At 38.6% G+C, this 20155-nt stretch overlaps 1 protein-coding gene across 8 annotated transcripts in view; it reads left to right on the top strand.

Moving 5' to 3' along the window:
• NEK7 (NIMA related kinase 7) overlaps positions 1 to 20155 on the top strand; it is a 160728-nt gene that overhangs the window by 60534 nt on the left and 80039 nt on the right. For 7 of the 8 annotated variants that reach the window (XM_070602455.1, XM_070602456.1, XM_070602453.1 and 4 more), the window contains one exon: positions 8209 to 8293. The exons of the other annotated variant lie outside the window; for it this stretch is intronic. In XM_070602455.1, the coding sequence (XP_070458556.1) occupies positions 8237 to 8293 (57 nt within the window). In that variant the 5' untranslated portion in view covers positions 8209 to 8236. The remainder of the gene's footprint in view (positions 1 to 8208; positions 8294 to 20155) is intronic. 8 annotated transcript variants of the gene reach the window in all.

The following is a 20155-nucleotide window of genomic DNA, read 5'->3' on the forward strand; positions in this document are numbered from 1 at the left end:
TCACGAAGATATACATAAGCCTCTTTTAAAAAAATTCTAGGGGAACGGCCCCGTGGCCAAGTGGTTAAGTTCACGCGCTCCGCTTAGGCGGCTGGGGTTTCACTGGTGAGGATGCTGGCTTGGACATGGCACTGCTTGTCAGGCCACATCGAGGCGGCGTCCCACGTGCCACACCCAGGGGCACTCACACCTAGAATATACAGCTATGTACTGGGGGGCTTTCGGGAGAAGGAAAATAAAAAGAAGATTGGCAACAGTTGTTAGCTCAGCTGCCAATCTTTAAAACAAAAAGAAAAAAAAAAAATTCTAGGGGCCGGCCCAGTGGTGCAGCGGTTAAGTTTGCATGTTCCACTTCTCAGCGGCCTGGGGTTCGCCAGTTCGGATCCCGGGTGGGGACATGGCACTGGTGGCAAAAGCCATGCTGTGGCAGGCGTCCCACATATGAAGTAGAGGAAGATGGACATGGATGTTAGCTCAGGGCCAGTCTTTCCTCGCAAAAAGAGGAGGATTGGCAGCAGTTAGCTCAGGGCTAATCTTCCTCAAAAGAAAAAAATCCTATTGAGTTTTAATGCTATATTTTATAATTGACAAAGAATCAGGTTGGTGTTTTGAAATATATGTTGGTTTATATTAAGCCAGTTTCTGGAAAGAATATTAAGTTGGTTTTTTTTTTAAGATTTTATTTTTCCTTTTTCTCCCCAAAGCCCCCGGTACATAGTTGTGTATTTTTAGTTGTGGGTCCTTCTAGTTGTGGCATGTGGGACACCTCCTCAGCATAGCCTCATGAGCGGTGCCATGTCCATGCCCAGGATTCAAACCAGCGAAACCCTGGGCCGCGGAAGCAGAGCGTGTGAACTTAACCACTCGGCCATGGGGCCGGCCCCAAGAATATTAAATTTTTGAAGGTGAAATTTATTGAGGATGTCTATAGACAGAATAGATCTTCTCATTTTGATGAAGATTTTGGCTAAGGTGAATACATTAGTTGTAGTTATTCTGAAGTCAAATAGTATTCAAAAAAGTATGCTTAGCATGATTTAATTTGCTTTATCTCAGCTTTATAAATTTCGCAGATTTATTAAAATATGGTAGTAGGAAAGGTATTCTTTTCGTTTAGGGAATGGTGATGTAATGATCAGTGCTCAGGTTTTCAGATGGTTGTCATATGGGCTCACTGAGGACTGTATTATTTATTATTTACAATATATTGTGTCTTATTTATTAATTTTCTTACCAGGTCATATGAATTTTCTTCCTAGAGTCGTTTGAATTGTGAAATTTAATCCACTGATAGACGCAGTTTCTTAAAACTAACTAGTTTTGTCGTTGAGTTAGCTATTATATCTGAAATTCAAATTCCTGATTTTGTAGTTTTATTTTCTGCAAAAGATATGACTGCACACCAGAATGGGGAAGATTGTTTTACTTGAATGTGTACTGAACTTGTGGCTATATGTGAAACTATTTGTAGTATTTGGAAGATTTTAGGGGGACTGTAATGTGCTTAAGAGAAGAACTCTTTTCAAACACATTGAAAACCTTGGGCTAATAAAAAACTAATAGGTATGAAAACTACAAGACAATATATTGAACTTCCCTTACCCAAAGATTCTACTTGGCAGAATTTGGCTATTATAGAACATCATATATATGGTCTTTCCCTTAATGATCACCATGAGGTTTTCCTGTATCATTCTCATCCTGTATCCTGCCCTACCTCCCCTCCTCTGTTATCTAATTTGGATGGTGCTACCACCATGTACTGTGTCCCCCAAGCTAAAGATGACTTTTGGAGTCATCTTTAACTTCCTTTTCTGTCACTAGCCATATCTGATCTGTCGCAAGTTCTAAAAGTCTTAACATAAGCAGATCTCAAATCTCTCCTCTTTTCCTCATTTCCATCATTCAGCAGGTATTGGTTGAGGGCCATCTATGCTATGTACTTTCTGGGGAATGCAGCAGAGAACAAAATGACAGGTCCCTGCCTTCATGTCACTTGGATTATAGCAGAGGAAATAGACAATAAACAAGTAAAAAGTAAGATAATTACAGATTGTGATCATTGCTGCATAGAAACAGAAGTGATGACGTGAAAGATACCCGGATGGGGGTACCACTTTGGAGAGGCTGTTAGGGTAGACCTGATTTTGAGCTAGCCCTTCAGGGATTCCGGGCCTAGAGGACAGTGAGTACAAAGCCCTGATGCCAGGAAGGGCTTAACAGATTCCAAGAACAGAAGGGGTTCAGTGTTGATGGAGGATAGTCATGAGAGGACTGGGTTGGGTTAATGTGGGAGGTAGGCAGGAGATTATTTACAGGGCCTTGCAGTATCTGGCAGGGAGTTCAGATTTTACTCTAAGAACAATGGGAGTGTTATGAGTTGATTTATGTTTTTAAATCTGCACTGTGAAAAGAATGGTGGAAAAGAGAGACCAATTAGTAGGCTATTAAAATAGTGCCTGGTGGAGATAAGTGATATCCTGTAGGGTGGTATTAGTGGTGATAGAGGAACATGACAAATTTGAGATACATTTTGGAAACAGAACAAATGACACTTACTGATGCATTGGATATGGGGAGCAGGAAGATGAGGAAAAGGGAAGAATAAAGGATGAATTTTAGGGTTTTGACTAGACCAGCTCTTCTGCAAGTGTGGTTTCTAGATTTCTGGGGCTGGGGGCTGGGTGGGGTCCTTGACACACTTCCATGTGCTCTGCAAGGTCAAATGAATTTTGTAATAATACTAAGACGTTACTATTTGTAAAGCCACTGGTACCTTAGCTTGAATCAATGAAGTGACACCAAACTATACTAGTCTTTGTGTTCTTTACCTTCTGTGTGACTGTAATAAAAAAAAATGCAAGTTTCATTTAAAAATGTCCTTGATGAAGCAGTTAGAGAGTATCATTTTGATCATGTCTCGACCTGTGAGCACACATCTTTAAATATGTGTGATGAGATGGGAGCTATGCTTACAGTACCCATGTGGCAAATCAAAGTTGTCTCGAGGAAACATTCGTGCAGGTGTTGGAAGAGCAAGCTGAGGAATTCACTCTTTTCATGAAACAGTGTTTTTACTTGAAAGAATGGCTGACAGATGAACTGTGGTTATTCAGACTTTGGTGTTTTGTAGACCTTTTCTTGAAAATTAAGTGTCATTTAAAGGAAAATAACAGACATTATTTGTTACTAATGACAAAACTCGAACTATTAAAGTGAAAATTAGAATTTTGGAAAAATTGTATTCATCGCTATCGGCTTGACATCTTTCTGGATGTTTAAAAACTTTTCTGATGAGATTAGTGGTGATATTATCGAATGTGTTTTTTTTTAATATTGTATAGTGAAATGGTCAACATTAAGAAGATCTGAGTAACTCAGTGAACTAAAATATTTCAGATGACCAGTGCGTGATACTACAAAATCATGCAGGAGTGAAAAGATCTATTCAAAGGGCAAGAGAAACCATTGGATTTTAGAACAGAGTATGGAAGGAAGTTCACTGATAACATTTGAGAGTCCACGTTGCAGTCAAAGTTTCAAAGAAGACTATCCACAGTTGTATTCACAATGGATATTAAAATGCTCCTCTGTTTTTCAACTATACATTTGTATAAGACTAGATTTTTTTAAAAATATGCTTCAGCCAAAACAGCCTATCTCAAGAGATTGACTGTAGACGCTGCTTCTCTAAAGAGAGACATTACAGAAATTTGCAGAATGTGAAACAGTGCCTCTAATTTTTTGCAAACGTAACTGTTTTTCATAAAAAATGTTCTATATAACCATCAATGAGTTTATTGCTGTTTTTTTTGTAAATGAATTAGTATATATTTTAAATAGTTTTCAGTTTTAATTTCTAATATGGGAAATATTGATAGATATGGCCCACAGTAACAAAAATCTTTAGGATTCTCAGATAAAGAGGTCCAGAGACCCAAAAGTTTAAGAATTTTGTGTCTGGAACAACTGAGTACCTCATGGTGTGTGTAAGGAGATAGAGAAGAGTAGAGGAGAAGCAGTTTCTCTCTTTGGAGGGGTAGGAGATGGAATCCTCTATTTAAGGTGGAGATATCAGCTGGACGGTTGGATATTGGTGTTGTAGCTCAGAGCTCAGAAGAGATGCCTGTGGTAGAGATCTTAATTTCAGAGCAGTCATATACAGATGGTATTCAAAGCCATGGGACTAGGTGGGATGACTTGAGAGACTGTAGGTTTTGTTTTTTTTTTTTTTAAAAAAAAAAGAAGATTCAAGGCTTACAGCATTCCAACATGTATGTTAGATAGAAAAAGCAACTTAGAAATGTGGAGAAAAGCCAGATCACAGAGCATTTCAGGAAAGTGAGATAGTGAGTGTGTTGAAAGCTAGTTGAGGTCAGGTAAGAAGACTTTGGTGAGGGCCCTTATCATGTGGTTGTGAACTCTCTACTCTGTCACATGGCACAAAGTGTTGTCTTTCAAAAATAGTGAACTTCTCTCTCTTAGCTGCTTGAAACCCAACGTTAATTCTCTGATACCAACTGGACAAAGTAAATATCATAAAAAATTTTTTCATGAACTGCCACCTTTCCGCATTGTTAGCTTAATGTTCTGCTACTCATTCCCCACCACCTGTCTCCTACCACTTGCCAACTTTAATTTGAAACTACTTATAAGATGTTGTGTTCCGCATTTGGGTATGTTCGATGTGTTCTTTCCTCTTCCCTGAATTTCTCTCTTCCTTGGCTCATCTGAACCTTGTTAACTTCTCCTGTTCGTTATTTAAAACCCAATTCAGGCAGCACCGTCTTTCGGCAGCCTTTTTTTTTTTTTTTTTGAGGAAGACTATCCCTTAGTTCCCATCTGTGCCAGTCTTCCTTTATTTTGTATGTGGGATGCCGCCACAGCATGGGTGACAAGTGGTGTAGGTTCATGCCTGGGATCTGAACCTGCGAATCTGGGCCACTGAAGTGGAGTGCACTGAACTTAACCACTAGGCCACAGGACCGGTGCACATGGGCAGCCTTTTTTGATCGAAGATAGGTTGCCAGATTTTTTGAATTTGATCATAGTTTTTCTCGTCATTGACTTTAGACTTAATTTAACTGTAGCAATCATTATTTGATGTTTTTATGACAGATGTAGATGCATTCATTCATTAAATAATATTTGTTCAGCGCCTATTTTGTGCCAAGCATTGACCTCAGCCCTGGGGGTACAGCTGTGGGTGACACAGATAGGTCCCTGCAACATGCAATTTATAATCTATAAGACTGAATAGATATTTAACATAGTAAAATCTGTTTTCATTTTATTTATGAGGAGATTAGTGGAAAGAGAAATATCTTTGGCCTTTGAAAATATGATAAATCATTGTATTAAATCAGTGTATAAACATTGACATCTTCTTATCCTGTAATAGCATTAAGAATCAAGTGACACATGGAACCATGTTAGATATTATGCAAAGAAAATTTTGTGGCTTTTTATTCATTGTACTTATTAAGCTTACAGGCAATATGAGAATTTCATACAGACTTTTATTTTCTGAGCAGAGGCCCTGTGACCTCTGTCTGAGATACTGTAAAAGTGATTTCCCTGTTATGCATATGGTTAGATTAAATCACTTCTAAGCTTTCTTTGAGTTTTATGGGTTTTTTTGTTCTCACTTAGGCTTCTTTCCTTCTTAATTTTATTTGCTTAGACGTTGTTACACATTAGTAGGTATGATGAAACCCATTTTATTATAATCTAGCACAGAATTTTTCAGTGTGTTCTTAGGATTAGTCAAGCTGTGGGATGTTAAAAAAACATTACACAAAGAAAGCGTTTTGTGATTAAATAAGTTAAATATTTAAGTGAAGTTTTGTTTTTTTTTTTAAACTGCAGGTCTGCTTGGTTCCTTGAGTGTGCTAATATTTTTTGTGATTCTCTGAGTTCCATATAGTAAATCGTGTTTCACAGAGGTCTTTGACCAGGACACCCCTTTTTTCATGCCCTGTCATGTGAAAGTATCTGTGGGACACTAGATGTGAAATGCTGATTTTGATGATTTGGATTTCACAGTGAAAGGCATTCTGATTCATTACTAAGATTCTCTTTCTCTTTCCCTCACCTCCCCTCTCGGATCCATTAGTATGTAAAATCGAGTCCAACAATATATAAATATGATTATAAATCATGACCGAGTAGGGTTCATCCGGGAAATGAATACTGATTTAACGTTGAGAAATGAGTCCCCATGATTCAACATTTTAACAACTGAAAAACTGTATAATCATCTCAGATGCATAAAAAGCATTTGACAAAACTCTGACATCTATTCTTTACAAAATCTTTCAGCAAAGTAAAAATAGAAGGATAGTATTCCAACCTGATAAATTAGGGCATCTTTGAAAAATGTGTATCTTGCATTTTACTTAATGGTGAAAGACTGAATGCTTTTCTCTTGAGATAGGAACAAAAAAAGGATGTCTACTTTCTACTTCTGTTTATTGTACTGGAGGTTCCAGCCACTGCAGTAGGGCAAGAATCTACAGAAAAGCTGCTTGAACTAATAAGGGAGTTAGCAGGTTTGCAAGATAAGAGGTCAGTATACAGAAATCAGTTGTATTTCTGTACCTTATCAGAAAAATTGAAGTTAAAAATCCACCACTTATAATATTATCAAAAAATATAAAATACTTAGGAAATAACCTGAAAAAGGATGTGAAAGACCAGAACCATTGTTGAAAGAAATTAAACCTAAAATAAATGAGATATGCTATGTTCATAGGTTTGAAGACCCAATATTAAAATGTCAATTCTCCCCATATTGATCTATAAAATCAGTGTAATCCCAACAGGCTTTTTGTTTTTTAAATAGAAATGGGCAGGCTGATTGTAAAATTCATGTTAAAATTAGATCTGTGATTAAGCACATATCAAGACTTTATAATAAAGCTACACGAATTAATACAGTGTGTGTATGTGTGTGTTTGTGTGTGTGTGTGTATATATATGTTTGATACATGACAAGCGTCATGTAGTAGCAGTGTAGTCGAGTGTGGGGTAAAGGATAATCTTTTCAATATATGATTTGAAGTCAATTGGATATCCATATGGAAAAACAAACTAAATATTGACTTTACCTTATGTCATACAAAAGTTTAATTCCAGATCAATTGCAGATCTAAATATGAAAGGTAAACAATAAAGCTGACATTAGAAGATAATGTGTGAAAACTTAGAGTAGGGAAATAACTTTTAAATAGTACACGAAAGCATTAATTGTAAAGGAAAAAATTGATTAATTAGACCTTATTAAATGTATGAATTTCTGTTCATCAGTTAATTTAAAGATGCCATTGCGAAGGTTTTGAAAAAACAAGTCACAGGATGGAAGAAAATATTTGCAATACAAGTGACTCATGTCCAGAATATTTTTTTTTTTGCTTTTTAAAGAGTATAATGAAGTGAAGGTGTGTTTTAGTTTCTCCATCTGTTAATCCTGTTTAAGTGGACCCTGGTTTTTTAAACCACATGATTTTAGTTATAAAATAACACTTACAAAGAACCTGGAAGTACTTGGGGTTGTGTGGAATTGGTGTGAAAGTAGCTTCTGGACGGGCAATGGCTGTGTCTCGTTTGCAGTTCAGTTCTTGAGCCTCTTGCAGCACTTGTTGTATCGTTGGTCTTCAGCCTGTGTTGACTGAGTTATTGGCTGTCTGCGTTGTGATTATAAGCAAAGTATGCGTAAAAGAGTAAACACCCTCATGTAAGGGCTCGCCTTTTAAGTTTAAACCTAAAAATTGCAGTAAGCATTATAGTTGGACATACAGTAGAACCAAAGTACTATCATTTTTAGAATATGAAGGTGAGGGATGTAAAACACTGACCGTGATTATAGGAGATTTACTGGGGGAATTACCTTCTTTTGGGGAGGCTAAGGGAAGTGTCTTTGATCTATAAGGTCTAATGGAGAAGAGAGAACTTCGTCTCACCAAACAGGATTTTCTAGGCACATACGGCTACTTTGGAGAAGTGGATTAGTTGGGACTGAATATTTGTGTCAGTTAAATGTAGCTTGGATATAGCTAATGGCAGATATAAGACATGGGATTTCTTAATGGATACTTTTTGGAGCATTAAGTAAATCTCTAATATTTGAATGCATGCATCAGGCATATGATGAACAACACGGTTTGGTAATGGTTACATTATTTAAAGTTCAACTTTACATTTTTGCAGAGTTCTTAAGTTCCTGTTGCTTCAGACAATGGATGAGCAATCACAAGGAATGCAAGGGCCACCTGTTCCTCAGTTCCAACCACAGGTAATTTCTTCTAATAAATGCTGGAACAAGTATCCCTCTCTATACTCACAGTCACAGTATCTTTAGGAAATAAAGTAGCCACAAATGCTAATTAGAAATTTCCAAGGTTGTCAGAATTGTTTCTATTTTAAAATATTGTTTTAGGATACTTACTTCTCATATCAAACATGAAAAAAGGGGCACCTTTAGCCTTTAACTTTAATTGAATGACCATAGGCTTTGAGGGTTAATGTTAGGCTTAGGGAGAAAACAGAAGATGTGGCTGCACCGAGTGGTGGGAGAGTGTATTTTGTGCCCGTCTTCGTTTTGATGGGCTGCTCCTAGCTTGAACACAACTGCCTCCTGTTATGGTTACTTTTCTTTTCTTGATCTCTCTGACTAGTAGTGTGTTTCTCCTGTTCTGTAGTTGTTTGTTTTTGTAACATAAAATGAAGTAAAAAGAATGTTTCAGTAAAAAGAATGTACACACACTATTGAAATCCTCTATTCATTATGGATTTGGGCCATAAAGCTCAATATATAAAGCATGTTTAAAAGAACAAACACCCCCACACAGGGGCAGCACCTCAGTTTGTTGTTGTTATTCATTGAGGCTGCTTCTCAGGTTGGTGTTGGAGGCATTCTGCAATAAGTCTCAATTCTACAATACGCCTTGTCCCAGTTTTGCTTAGACAGTAATTCTGAAATTGAAGAATTGATAGATGTTGTCCCAATGGGTTCTTCAGTCAGCTAAGTTTGGGAGACGAGGGTTAAACAGTTACTTGATGGCAGTTCTCCCTCAGAGCCTTCCCTATGCTAACGTGCATTGTCAGTTTCCACGGGGGGAGGATGTAGGGTGTAGTGTTTTCCGAACTTAAATTTGACTGTGGGACCCTTTTTTTTGGATTTAAGCACATCTGTTAGCTTCTCTCAGAATCAGAGTCTGTGAAGCACAATTCAGAAAATACTGCACACAAATTTTGCACCTTCCATCTTCGTCTCCAATTTTTGAGATGCTGCACATCCTTCAAGGACCATCTAAAATGCCATCTGTACTATGGAGCTAATTCCAGTTTTCTAAATGTAATATGTTTTCTTGGAAACCTGATGATACATTCTTTGTATGTCTCCTGGTATTTCTGCCACCTCTGTCAGTTTGTGTGGACATTTTCCTTATCTTTGCTCTTGGGTGAAACTCTCCTCGAGGAAGAGGACTGTGTCCAACTTCCCTTCAGTGCTCTGTGGGGCAGCACTTCCTTGCAGGTAGCAGAGACTCAATGAGAACATGTCATCGATGCCAACCAGGGACTCCTTCAAATGAACATGTTTATTAGCCGTTTACCTAACTGGCTTGTATGTTGCTTTTCTTTGTTAGACCTATCTGAGGTCTCTGTATTCAGAAAAGAGACCCTTTAGCTTAGTGTAAGGCTGATATTTTAATTTCACGATGATTACTTTTTAAATCTACTGTCTATATTTTGTGTTATGGTGGTAAATTATTAAGCTTACAGTAAGCAACTTCTGTCTACTAGATGTAGACAGATCTTAGTCCCAGTTTTACACACATACACAAACTATCGTTTCATGTTATTTTGTTTCTAGCGAAGACAGTAAAAGATGCACCTCTAAAAATTACGTAGCTCGTGCTGTGATTTTGAAATTCACAGTTTTGAACAGCCCTAAATTTCAAAGGGAAAAAACAATAAGCACTTGCATTTTTGCCTCCTACTGACTCACCGACCAGGAAAGGTCGCAGTGGCAATAGGAGGCCAAAACGAGAGTCACTGTTTTCCTGTGACACTCTAGGCTGCCACATGGCATACATTTCAACATTATACGTATGGTTCTGCATCCCTTTTCCCACTGCTCCCTTCCTTTGTGCCTCCTGCTGCTGCTCCCATGTGGGCGGACCCCTTTCCCTGTTGGAAACTGGCAGGTGTCATCCCAGCTTCTAGCTGCCCGTGGCTGGTGGGGGAGGGGGAGGATGTTTTTCCCTCTCTGCGTTCAGACCTATGGTGTGAGACAGTGAAAGAGAGATTACCCGACAAGAGCTTATAGGCGTTATTGCTTATTAAGTCTTTGAAAAATGTTCCTGCTCTCAGTAGCATTATTTGAAAGGCTGGGAAAGGACCGCCTTTGCTTGGGGTAGACAACCTTCTTTTGTTTTGTTCCACACCATTGGCCTCAATAACGGGGGTGATGTGGTAACATCTGGTTCGCCGAGTGACTTCTGTCACTTCTGTAATGCTAATATCAGTCTGGACAGAAGCAGAAACTAAGGAAGTCGCTTTCTGAGTGTCAGATACCAAGACCCTGTTAGAATGATGGGGGATGTATATCCTTGGCATATCTTTCTTTTTCTTGTTCCAACATGAATACTGTAACCCCATAATGCATATGTATGCTCTCATTTTTAGTACAGTCTGAATTCCTTTTTTTTTTTCAGTTTTAGAATGTAAGATTTATGTATCTTTATTAGTTTTTTTTTGCATTACTGTCATTCTCTTGAACTTATGGAAAATCTTTTATATCAGCTTCTTTTGCCCTCCCTTTCTTTCATTTTCTTTTTTTCATTCTTTGACTCCTTCTACTGAAACCTAGAAGGTACTGGAAGGATGTTTTGACTAGATTTTTATCCTGTATATTCTCATTACTTTGGGAGTCTTGTTTGTGGAACTATGGATTTAGCTAAATTAAAAAAAATACAGACTGGATAAAAGATGGTGACAGAGAAGTACTAAAATATTTACTTTTTACCATGAGACTAATTTTAAAACAATGGAAGTTTACAACTAACGTTTTGTGAGTATTTTAACTTATAGTCACTGAATGAAGAGGGCTATGGTACATTCACTTTTTGTCATAAAGTTAAATATAAAACAACTATAATCGGAGTGCAATTCTGAGAATTTCTGGGAACGAGTAGAGGGAGGATTGATTTTAATTGTAAGAATCATCACGGCTTAGTTATAATTGTTGTTTGTAAGTTTGAAGATATCTGATGTAATGCTTTGGCTGCCTGTGAAAGAGCATCCCAGATCTACAGGTCAGAAAATAAGCATTCCGTATTTTTACAGCTTGGAGGGTATGAGAATCTTGTCTCAGAGTCTTCCAGCCCGAGCAGTAAGGTAGACTGATCATTCCTCTGAGTTCACGGCAGGCCAAACTGTAACTGAGCAAAATGGGGCTCGTTCTGCTCACCACAATCTGGTGCCAATCAATTGCAAACAAGCCGGTGGTTGAGAAAGGCAAATTTATATGATTATCTAGCATAATCGGAAGATGGCGGACTAGTGTCCTGAAGAACCGTCTTAAAATGATGCAGAATCTTGAGGCAGTTGCACAGGGGAAATGGGCAGGAAAGGAGAGGGGTTAGGGATGTCGACTATCCGGTGTGACAAACTTCAAGGCATCATGTTATCTCTTTCTTCTGTCATTTGTGATGGGTACCAACAGAATTTTTCTTTGTGGAGGTCATCATGTTCCTGGGAACTCAGAGAACAAAGTTGTCTTATCACAGCTGGGAGATGCACGTAAGCAAGAGTCATAGAACTAGCAGATCATATATTTTGTGAAAGAGAGAGGTGCTTAATCATCTAGCCTACGTGCAGGCTGGAATGTATTCACAGAGACTAGTGAGTCAGGGTCATAGTTACAATATTGCTTCTTTTCTCTAAGTGGCTTCCCTCATGCTAACTTAAGATCCAGCTGTTACAATTTCCACACTGTCAGTTGTAACTTCATAATCATATGAAGTGCTCAGGAATAAGGCTGTTGACATCTTCTGGCTACTTCCTGCTGATGAGGGGTGCTGCAAGAGGGAAGATTCTGGAAGCTTAAACCTGACAGTGTGGATCTAAGCAAGCCCTTTAAGTTGTGTCATTCTTTCTTGGAAAAGAGAGTTAGTTCTGACCTTTATTAAGGCTGTTTGGTCTCCTCATTGTTTTAATGCAGACCAACAACATTGTTGGAGACACCGGCAACATTTTCTACATTTCCAACAAAGAAAGAAGAGAAAAATGGTGGCACATACCAGGACAGTGGTTCCAATGGGGGTAGGTAGTGAAGTTGAGAGAGCAGAGGAAAAGCAGGTTATGCCACCTATGAATCCTCTACATGGACATTTATATTCATTGACCACTTGGACACTTTTCTTTCCCCCATTGTCTACTGTGATCTGTACTTTATGATATCCTTGACTAATTTGGTTTAGGGTCTGTGTTAAGTCTTCATTAAAGAAAGTTAATTCCTCTTCTCGCCAAGCAGTTTCTAGGACCTGTACTGCAGAGTGAGGTCTAAGTTCCAGCTCCCATGTCAAATAAGATTTTACGTCATTCTTGTCCAATTTTAGTTTTCAGGGCTTCAGGAAAAAGGGTGGTTTTAGTTTTCAATAATTCTAAATGAAAAAGGACAGAAAAAGGTTGAAAACGTTAATTTGGAGATCTGTAGCAGATACTTGAGGAAACTAGAAGAATTCAGGATACAGTCCAGTTTACAGCTACAAAGCAAAAACCTCAGAGACAATTAACAGAACCAAAATCCATCATCCATAGATGTATATTATAGCTTATATTGAAACACAATTTTTTATCTCTGAAATCACCCTCATTTTTACCAAAGATAGCCAAAGACTCATTGGTTTGTAAACTAGGTCTAGTTTAAAAAAAAAATTTGGCCCAATTATTTACATAAGTACAGTAAGAATAGCAATTGATCATGTATACTCTTTTGAATCTGCTTTGCTGGAACTTTTCATAAGGAATCTCAGATTGAACTTTAAAGGCCTCTTGAGGCCAGGAAAGGCAGACCAAGGACTCGTCCTCAGACTCTGCCTGCAGTTCCTACAGATTTGGGGGAATTCCTCTTTTCTCCAGGTCCCCAAAATATCCTGGGGTTCCTACAGCTACCAGGGAAGTGACCTTCCTTACTTACCTAGTAAAATTACTGGGAACCCTGTAAGCAATGTACCAGGCCAATATTTCCAAGTGGCTTTATTCTGTAAAGTCCAGTCTTTGTTCCTCAAAAGCTGTCTTGTCGTATCTGAGTCTATGTTTTTTTTCAAATATGACATTCCAGTCAAAGCCTTAGGTAATATAACCACTGTTTCCAATTATGTCCTGCTATACGGAGAACAGATTATTATTGAACTTATGCAAATAACTATATTGCCATGAATATAAGAATACTCATCAAAAGATTTCAAATTCTAGAGGGATCAGATAGGGAGAAAAAGATAAATGCTTTAATTTTGTTTACAAATTGTTATAAGTCATAGTTCCTTAAAAGAAAAGGGAAAAATTTTCCTTAAACCTGGACAAACAAAACATTAAAAAATCAGCAATATTTCGAAGAAAAAGTCATAAAAATTATAGACATCCTCATCAGTTTATTCAGTCCCATGATATCAACTTTTGATCTTCGCTTAGCAGTTTCATGAGGCTATCAGTTTCCCTATTGTAGTTCTTTAAGTTTTTACCCAGCTTGGTTTTATAATCTGAAAGTTTATCAGAAACCTTTGTTTTAGAGCAAATGTCAGAGTCCTTTCCATGCATCTCTCTGAAGATGAAATACATTTGCAAAAACATCAGAGTAAAATAACATCTGTCTGCATATAACAAAACATTAAAAAATGGCAATTGACAAGACATTTGGCTGTTTCTGTAACATACAACACTTTAAGATAATAACTAGAATTATGACTGACAACCAGGACAGATCAGAAGTTTTGGAATGTTGTATAATTTTTAAAACACTTACAGTAAGAACATTTACCCACACAGTATAATCTGGGAAGGCTTATTATCATTTATTTGATAATGTTTCCCATGTAATTTAACATACAAATAGGTCTGATTTGTTTAATGTTTTCCTCTTTATAGAAATCGAACAAGTTCTTTGAGAAGTCCCAAGGCTGATTGGAAATTCTTAAAGGTTCTTTTTTTTTTTTTTTAAAGTCAAAAGACCTTAATTTTGGCAGAAGTTCATCAAAAATATCAAAAGTTTGTAAAACACTTGGTCAAATAGGAAATAATGCTTGGTTATCCATTCAGTCGAGGTGACAACAGAAGTAGTCAAAGGCAACAGAGAGTTACAACAGTCAAAAAACCTTAACAGACCTCGGTTTTTTTGAACATAGGAAATTATTTTAACAAAACATAGATTTTCTGTCTTTTAGGTAGACTTACTCAAAGGAAAACCTTTTGAACTTCTATATCAAGAGCAGACCAAAAGTTGAAGAAAATTATTTTTTTAAGAGAGAAAGCCAAGTTCTAATTTTGCATCAGCTTACTTTTTTTATATTGTAACTCATTCATTTTAATCTCAGCCAACTTGACCATGCACAAAACTCCTCAGGGTATTACTTCCACAAACCTTCCGTCAGTTACTTTTTACATTTAAGAATTTGTCCCATGCCACCTTTTCTTTTTTTCTTTCCTTGTCCTTTAGGACAGGTTTATCTTTCTTAACAAAACAAGCAGAAACATCTCTATTCTTTATACTTTCTTTACTGAAAACATACATTTTACTTTCCTTGTATACAGACTTTCTAGAAATGCGTGCTTTCTCATAGAAAATGGCTCAGCATGCACAAAACATGCTTACTAACACACTCAAGCATTTTCCAGTTTCTTTAAGATAAGAGACCAGAGGCAGGTAAATCTATGCTTAGTAATCAGTTTTAGTAGTTTATCTTATGTGGAAATGACCTAGATACTCAACAGGTTTTTATTATTTAACTTACCAAAAAGATTTTGGAAGCTATTTTTCAAGTGTACAAAGCATAAAACATAATTATTGTACCCGAAAATTTGTACCTGTTTTTATCTATGTAAATTCTTTGTTCCTGACAATTATGTTTAGATTATTCTTAAAAACTTGATGTGACGTTAAAGTGGTTAGCCATCATCTTAAGTTGTTTTAAGTACATAGATTATAACATAATTATTGTTAAACAGTTTGTCCAAAAACTTTCATCTTTTTTACATCCTTTTAGTTTACTTGTTCCCAATAATTATGTTTAGATTGCCTACAAAACCCTCATGATACATCAGACAAAATCAGCTATTATTCTGGTTTTTTTTTTTTTTTTTGAGGAACATTGTCGCTGAGCTAACATCTGTTCCCGTCTTCCTCTACTTTATATGTGGGACACCTGCCACAGCATGGCTTGATGAGTGATGTGTAGGTCCGCACCCAGGATCCGAACTGGTGAAAGCTTGGCTGCCAGAGCAGAGCGTGTGAACTTAACCACGACGCCACCAGGCCAGCCCCTGTATTATTATTTTTGCTGACAAGTTTTGTAACAGAGATACTGTTTGTACCACATCTGATGTTGATAACTCTGGAAACATATTTATTCCAATCAAACCAACAAACTTAAGCTCTTCATTTACCAAAGATCATTTTATATTGTGTTAATTTGAAAGACATCCGGGCTAGTTTCTGTTACATTTAGAAATAACTTATAAGTTATTTACTCCAAGCCAATTAAATAGAGCTCCTTTACAAACTATATCATCTGGAGGCAGACAGGTACATATAGAGACAGATAGACACAAATAGAGATCTTCAAAATTGTAATCAGATATCAGGTACAAAATTCAGAAGAATAGTTGGGTCCAAATTATTTTTCTGGCAGGTGGACCTGCTCAGATGGCCCAAAATGTTTCCTAAGGATTCTTTTCTTTTTGCTCTAAGGATCCTTTTTACAGCTGTTTTTGAAATCCTTTTGTCTTTTAGAAGATTCTGCGTACTAATCAAAGACTGCATTCTATCATAAGAGGTTTTGAATTCTCTCTTGCAAGGGTGTCCCCTTAAGGTGGCCTCATCTGAAACAGAGGTTCCCCAGAATGACCATTATAATTCCAAATTATCTCAAAAGTTTACTTATTTTCTCTTGCATAATTTTGGATCAGGAGTTTTGGGGGAGTTGAAGTGGGGAAGCTTAGCAAGAGAGGAGATTTGGTTTCCTTTCACTAGCATGTTTAATTATTTATTTTCTTTTAAAGAGGCAGTAAAGTATTCCTGATTTCATTTAGAGGCCTCAACAGATTAAAATAGGCTCCCCATTGGTTGTTTAATTTTATACTGGCTTTTTCCAATTGCGTATGTAAATACACCACTTTGGGTAAACTGAAATTGTCCCGTTTTGGCCATTTCCTCTGTGGAGTCTAAAGAATATTGTGGCCGTGTCGTGTTGCAAAGGAAACCATCTTCTTCTTGGACAGGGGCTCATAGCTCAAGTCAGCCTGTTTAGCCAAGAGGCAGCACAGAGGGCTTTTCTTGGGGACAGATAGAGTTCCCCCCATTTCAGAATTACAAACACATAGACACGTAGACACAAACAGGATCCCAAACAGAACTGATACGCAGATGGGATCCCAAACAGAACAGACAGGTGCACCCGACAGATTCCAGGTAGTCCTACACTATGTCTCTCGTTAGTCGACACCCAGACTCGGATGGGGATATCCCTCTGGGATTTCCCCTCCAAGAGACAGGGAGTTCATGGCAGGCCTGACCGAGGTGACTTACCCTACTCCAGATTGAGCCCATTGACTCACCAGAAGCGAAAACAAACAAACAAGCAAACAAATCTAGAGCCTGTTTTGTTTCTTCCGCCACTGGGAAGCGTTGAAGGTGGTTGGCAGTCGGGAGAACTCAGGGGACAGTCTCCGGGAGAAAGAACATCCCAGCAGCTGCTGCGAGAGTCCCAAGATTTCTCCTGGATTTGACTAGCCACAGGCAGAGGCACGTCCCATCTGGGTCGCCAGAAATTTGTAACCGAGCAAAAAGGGGCTTGTTCTGCTCACTGCAATCTGGTGCCAATCAGTTGCAAACAAGCGGGTGATTGAAAAAGGAAAATTCATACGACTAGCTAGCATAATCAGAAGATGGTGGACTAGTGGCCTGAAGAACCATCTTAAAATCATGCAGAATCTTGAGGCAGTTGCATAAGGGAAATGGGCAGGAAAGGAGGGGGGTTAGGGATGTTGATCATCCGGTGTGACGAACTTCAAGGCGCCACATTATCTCTTTCTTCTGTCATTCGTGATGGGTACCAACACAGAATTTTTCTTTGTGGAGGTCATCATGTTCCTGGGAACTCAGAGAACAAAGTTGTCTTATCACAGCTGGGAGATACATGTAAGCAAGAGTCATAGAACAAGCAGATCATATATTTTGTAAAATCAAGAGGTGCTTAATCATCTAGGCTACGTGCAGGCTGGAATGTATTCAGAGACTGGCGAGTCAGGGTCAGAGTTACAATATTGCTTCTTTTCTCTAAGATGGCTTCCCTCACATGTACTTAAGGTCTAGCTATTACAGAACAGCAGTCCGCCTGTGGTTTTGCATCTCTGTGAAGTGAGCATGGAGAGATGAGAGGAAGTTTACCTTGTAGCATGTCCGGGGCAGTAATCCGGGTGCACTGTGGGTCAAAGTGAAGTAGCCCGCAGTGGATTCTGTTGAGTGGTGAGATTTTTGGACATGATAACTGTATTACCTTCCCCTCTCTTTAGCTTATCTTACAGAATTACTTTCTTTATGAAATAAGGGTCATCATTTAGCTTGTTTCTTTTGCTGAATTGATTTTGCCAAGGTACTTATACAGCATTGAATGGAGCTTCTATTTTGGGAACTCCTTATAGAAATTTAGGTGTAATGTTCTCCTTTTAACAGCTTACTTTGTTGAATAGCTTTGTTGATGTAGGTACAGGAGAATGAGCAGCAGCTGTTTTGAGGAAAGAGGACTCTTCCTATGTTTAAATTCGTGACCATGAACCTCAAGTAAACCTTAATACTATTCAGCAACCATAGCCTTAGTCCCTTCACTCCTCACTCTCCTCAATGACTATCGCACATCTTTTCTCTCCTCAAACACCCACCTCTTTCTCCCCCATCCTCACTCTCAACTGATGCCCTTGCTCCCTATGTCACTTAAAAAATGGAAACAATCGGAAGAGAACTTCCGCAGACTCCTGCAGTGGATAGTGGATGTCCTCCTCCCAGAATCCGTGCTCAAGGGATCTGCCTTTTCTGTTACCAGACCAACTAGCCACACTGTTCCATCTCCATCCCCTAATCGTTTTAGCCCCCTCTACCGGGTCCTTCCCGTTAGCATACGATTATGCTGTTATTTCTTCCATCTAAACAACACAGCAAAACAAAACCAAAAAACAGCTTTGGAAGTCCTTTTCTCCAGCTGTTAACCTGTATATCTGCTGCCTTTTGTTGCAGAATTCCTAGAAAGATTAATTTGTAGTTTCTCCTTTCACTTTCTTAATGCGCTTCAGGTGGGCTTCCTCTGCCCTGCTGCAGCCTAACCCGCTCTTGTCAGGATGTCCAGTTACCTTGTCAGAGGTCAGTTCTCAGGCCTCGTCTTTCTTGACTCATCTGCACCCGTTTGGTAGAGTTGATTGTGCTCTCTTCTTTGAAACCATTTTATCACTTAGCTTCCAAGAACCTTGATTTTCTCTCGTCTTCCTGGTCCCTCCTCCTTTGCTGATTTCTTCTCACCTCCTGGACCTCCCAACGGTGGAGTCTCCAAAGCTTTAGACAGACCTTTTTGCTGTCTGTGTCCCTTACTTGGTGATCTCATCCAGCTTCATGATTCTCTGTATGATCTATATGCTGATAATTCTAAAATTTATATCTCAACCCAAACCTCTGTTGTGAATTCCAAACTCATAAGTCCAGTTGCCTACTTGGCATCAAATTCGCGTATCTCAAACTTAATGTGTCAGAATCCGAACTCTGAGTATTCCCCCTCAAGCCATCGCATCTGTAGTCTTCTCTATCACAGTCAGTGGCAAGTCTCCCCTTTCAGTTGCTCAGGCCAAAACTCCGAGAGACATCCGGACTTCCTCCCATCTCTCTCATCTCATGTCTCATCTGTTAACAGATCCCATAGGGTCTATCTTTAAAATATATTTAGAATTGGAGTACTTCTTACCTCCTCTACTGCTGCCGCTCACGTCAGTTACTTTAATTTTCACACACCTTATTGCAGAGCATCCCAGCTGGTCTCTGCTTCCAGCCGTGCCGCCCCCTCCAGTCTGCTCTCAACACAGAAGTCAATACAAAATTATATAAAATACGAAATTTCAGTCAAATCACGTCTGTTGAAAACTTTCTAGTAGTTTCTCATCAGCTTGCTCACTGATCTTCTTCAAGTATATATTTAAATGTCCTCTTCTCTGATCATTCAATGAAAAAGGAACTTTCACACAACCCGGTATGGCTTTGCTGCCATATTTTTCTCCATAAAATTTATCACCTTATCACTTTTTATTTTATTCATTGTCTGTCTTCTTTTCCAGAGTAGAAGTGTTATCCCTAGTCCCCAGAATGGTACCCAGAGCACATAGTAGGGATTCAGTAAATATTTGTTGAGTGAATACAAACTTGGTGTCAAATCAACCCATTCTCTCTGTTTTCAAGCACCACCTTTCAAATGAATGTTAAAGTACATAAATATCTCCAGCACTTCTCTTTCCCTGTACAGGTAACCACCTACATCCTCCATTTCTTATTGAACTTTTTTGTCACCTCCCATTGGAACATACCTCTTTCCCCCAAGGACACTGCTTTCTCTGTAACGCTTTCAAGTGGAGGCCACTTGTTCTCTGACACCCATGTAGGTAAGGGTCAGGAGGTGGGACCAGCAGCCTTCTCCATCCATGGTGCCTCTTCCAAACCATTGCTTCTCCCTTTTCTTGGGGTTAGGGAGGGGTGAAACATGCTGCATTGGGGCTTCTGCCACCCACCCAACGAAAGGACTGTTACCTTTCTTATAGCTGTTACCTTCTGACCCCCTCACTACTCCTTCCATTAGCTGAAAATGTGGCCACTTGGCTAGTGTCGTATCCCCTTCCGTCCATG

The sequence above is a fragment of the Equus przewalskii genome, chromosome 31 (assembly GCF_037783145.1).
Source record: "Equus przewalskii isolate Varuska chromosome 31, EquPr2, whole genome shotgun sequence".
Lineage (NCBI taxonomy): Eukaryota > Metazoa > Chordata > Mammalia > Perissodactyla > Equidae > Equus > Equus przewalskii.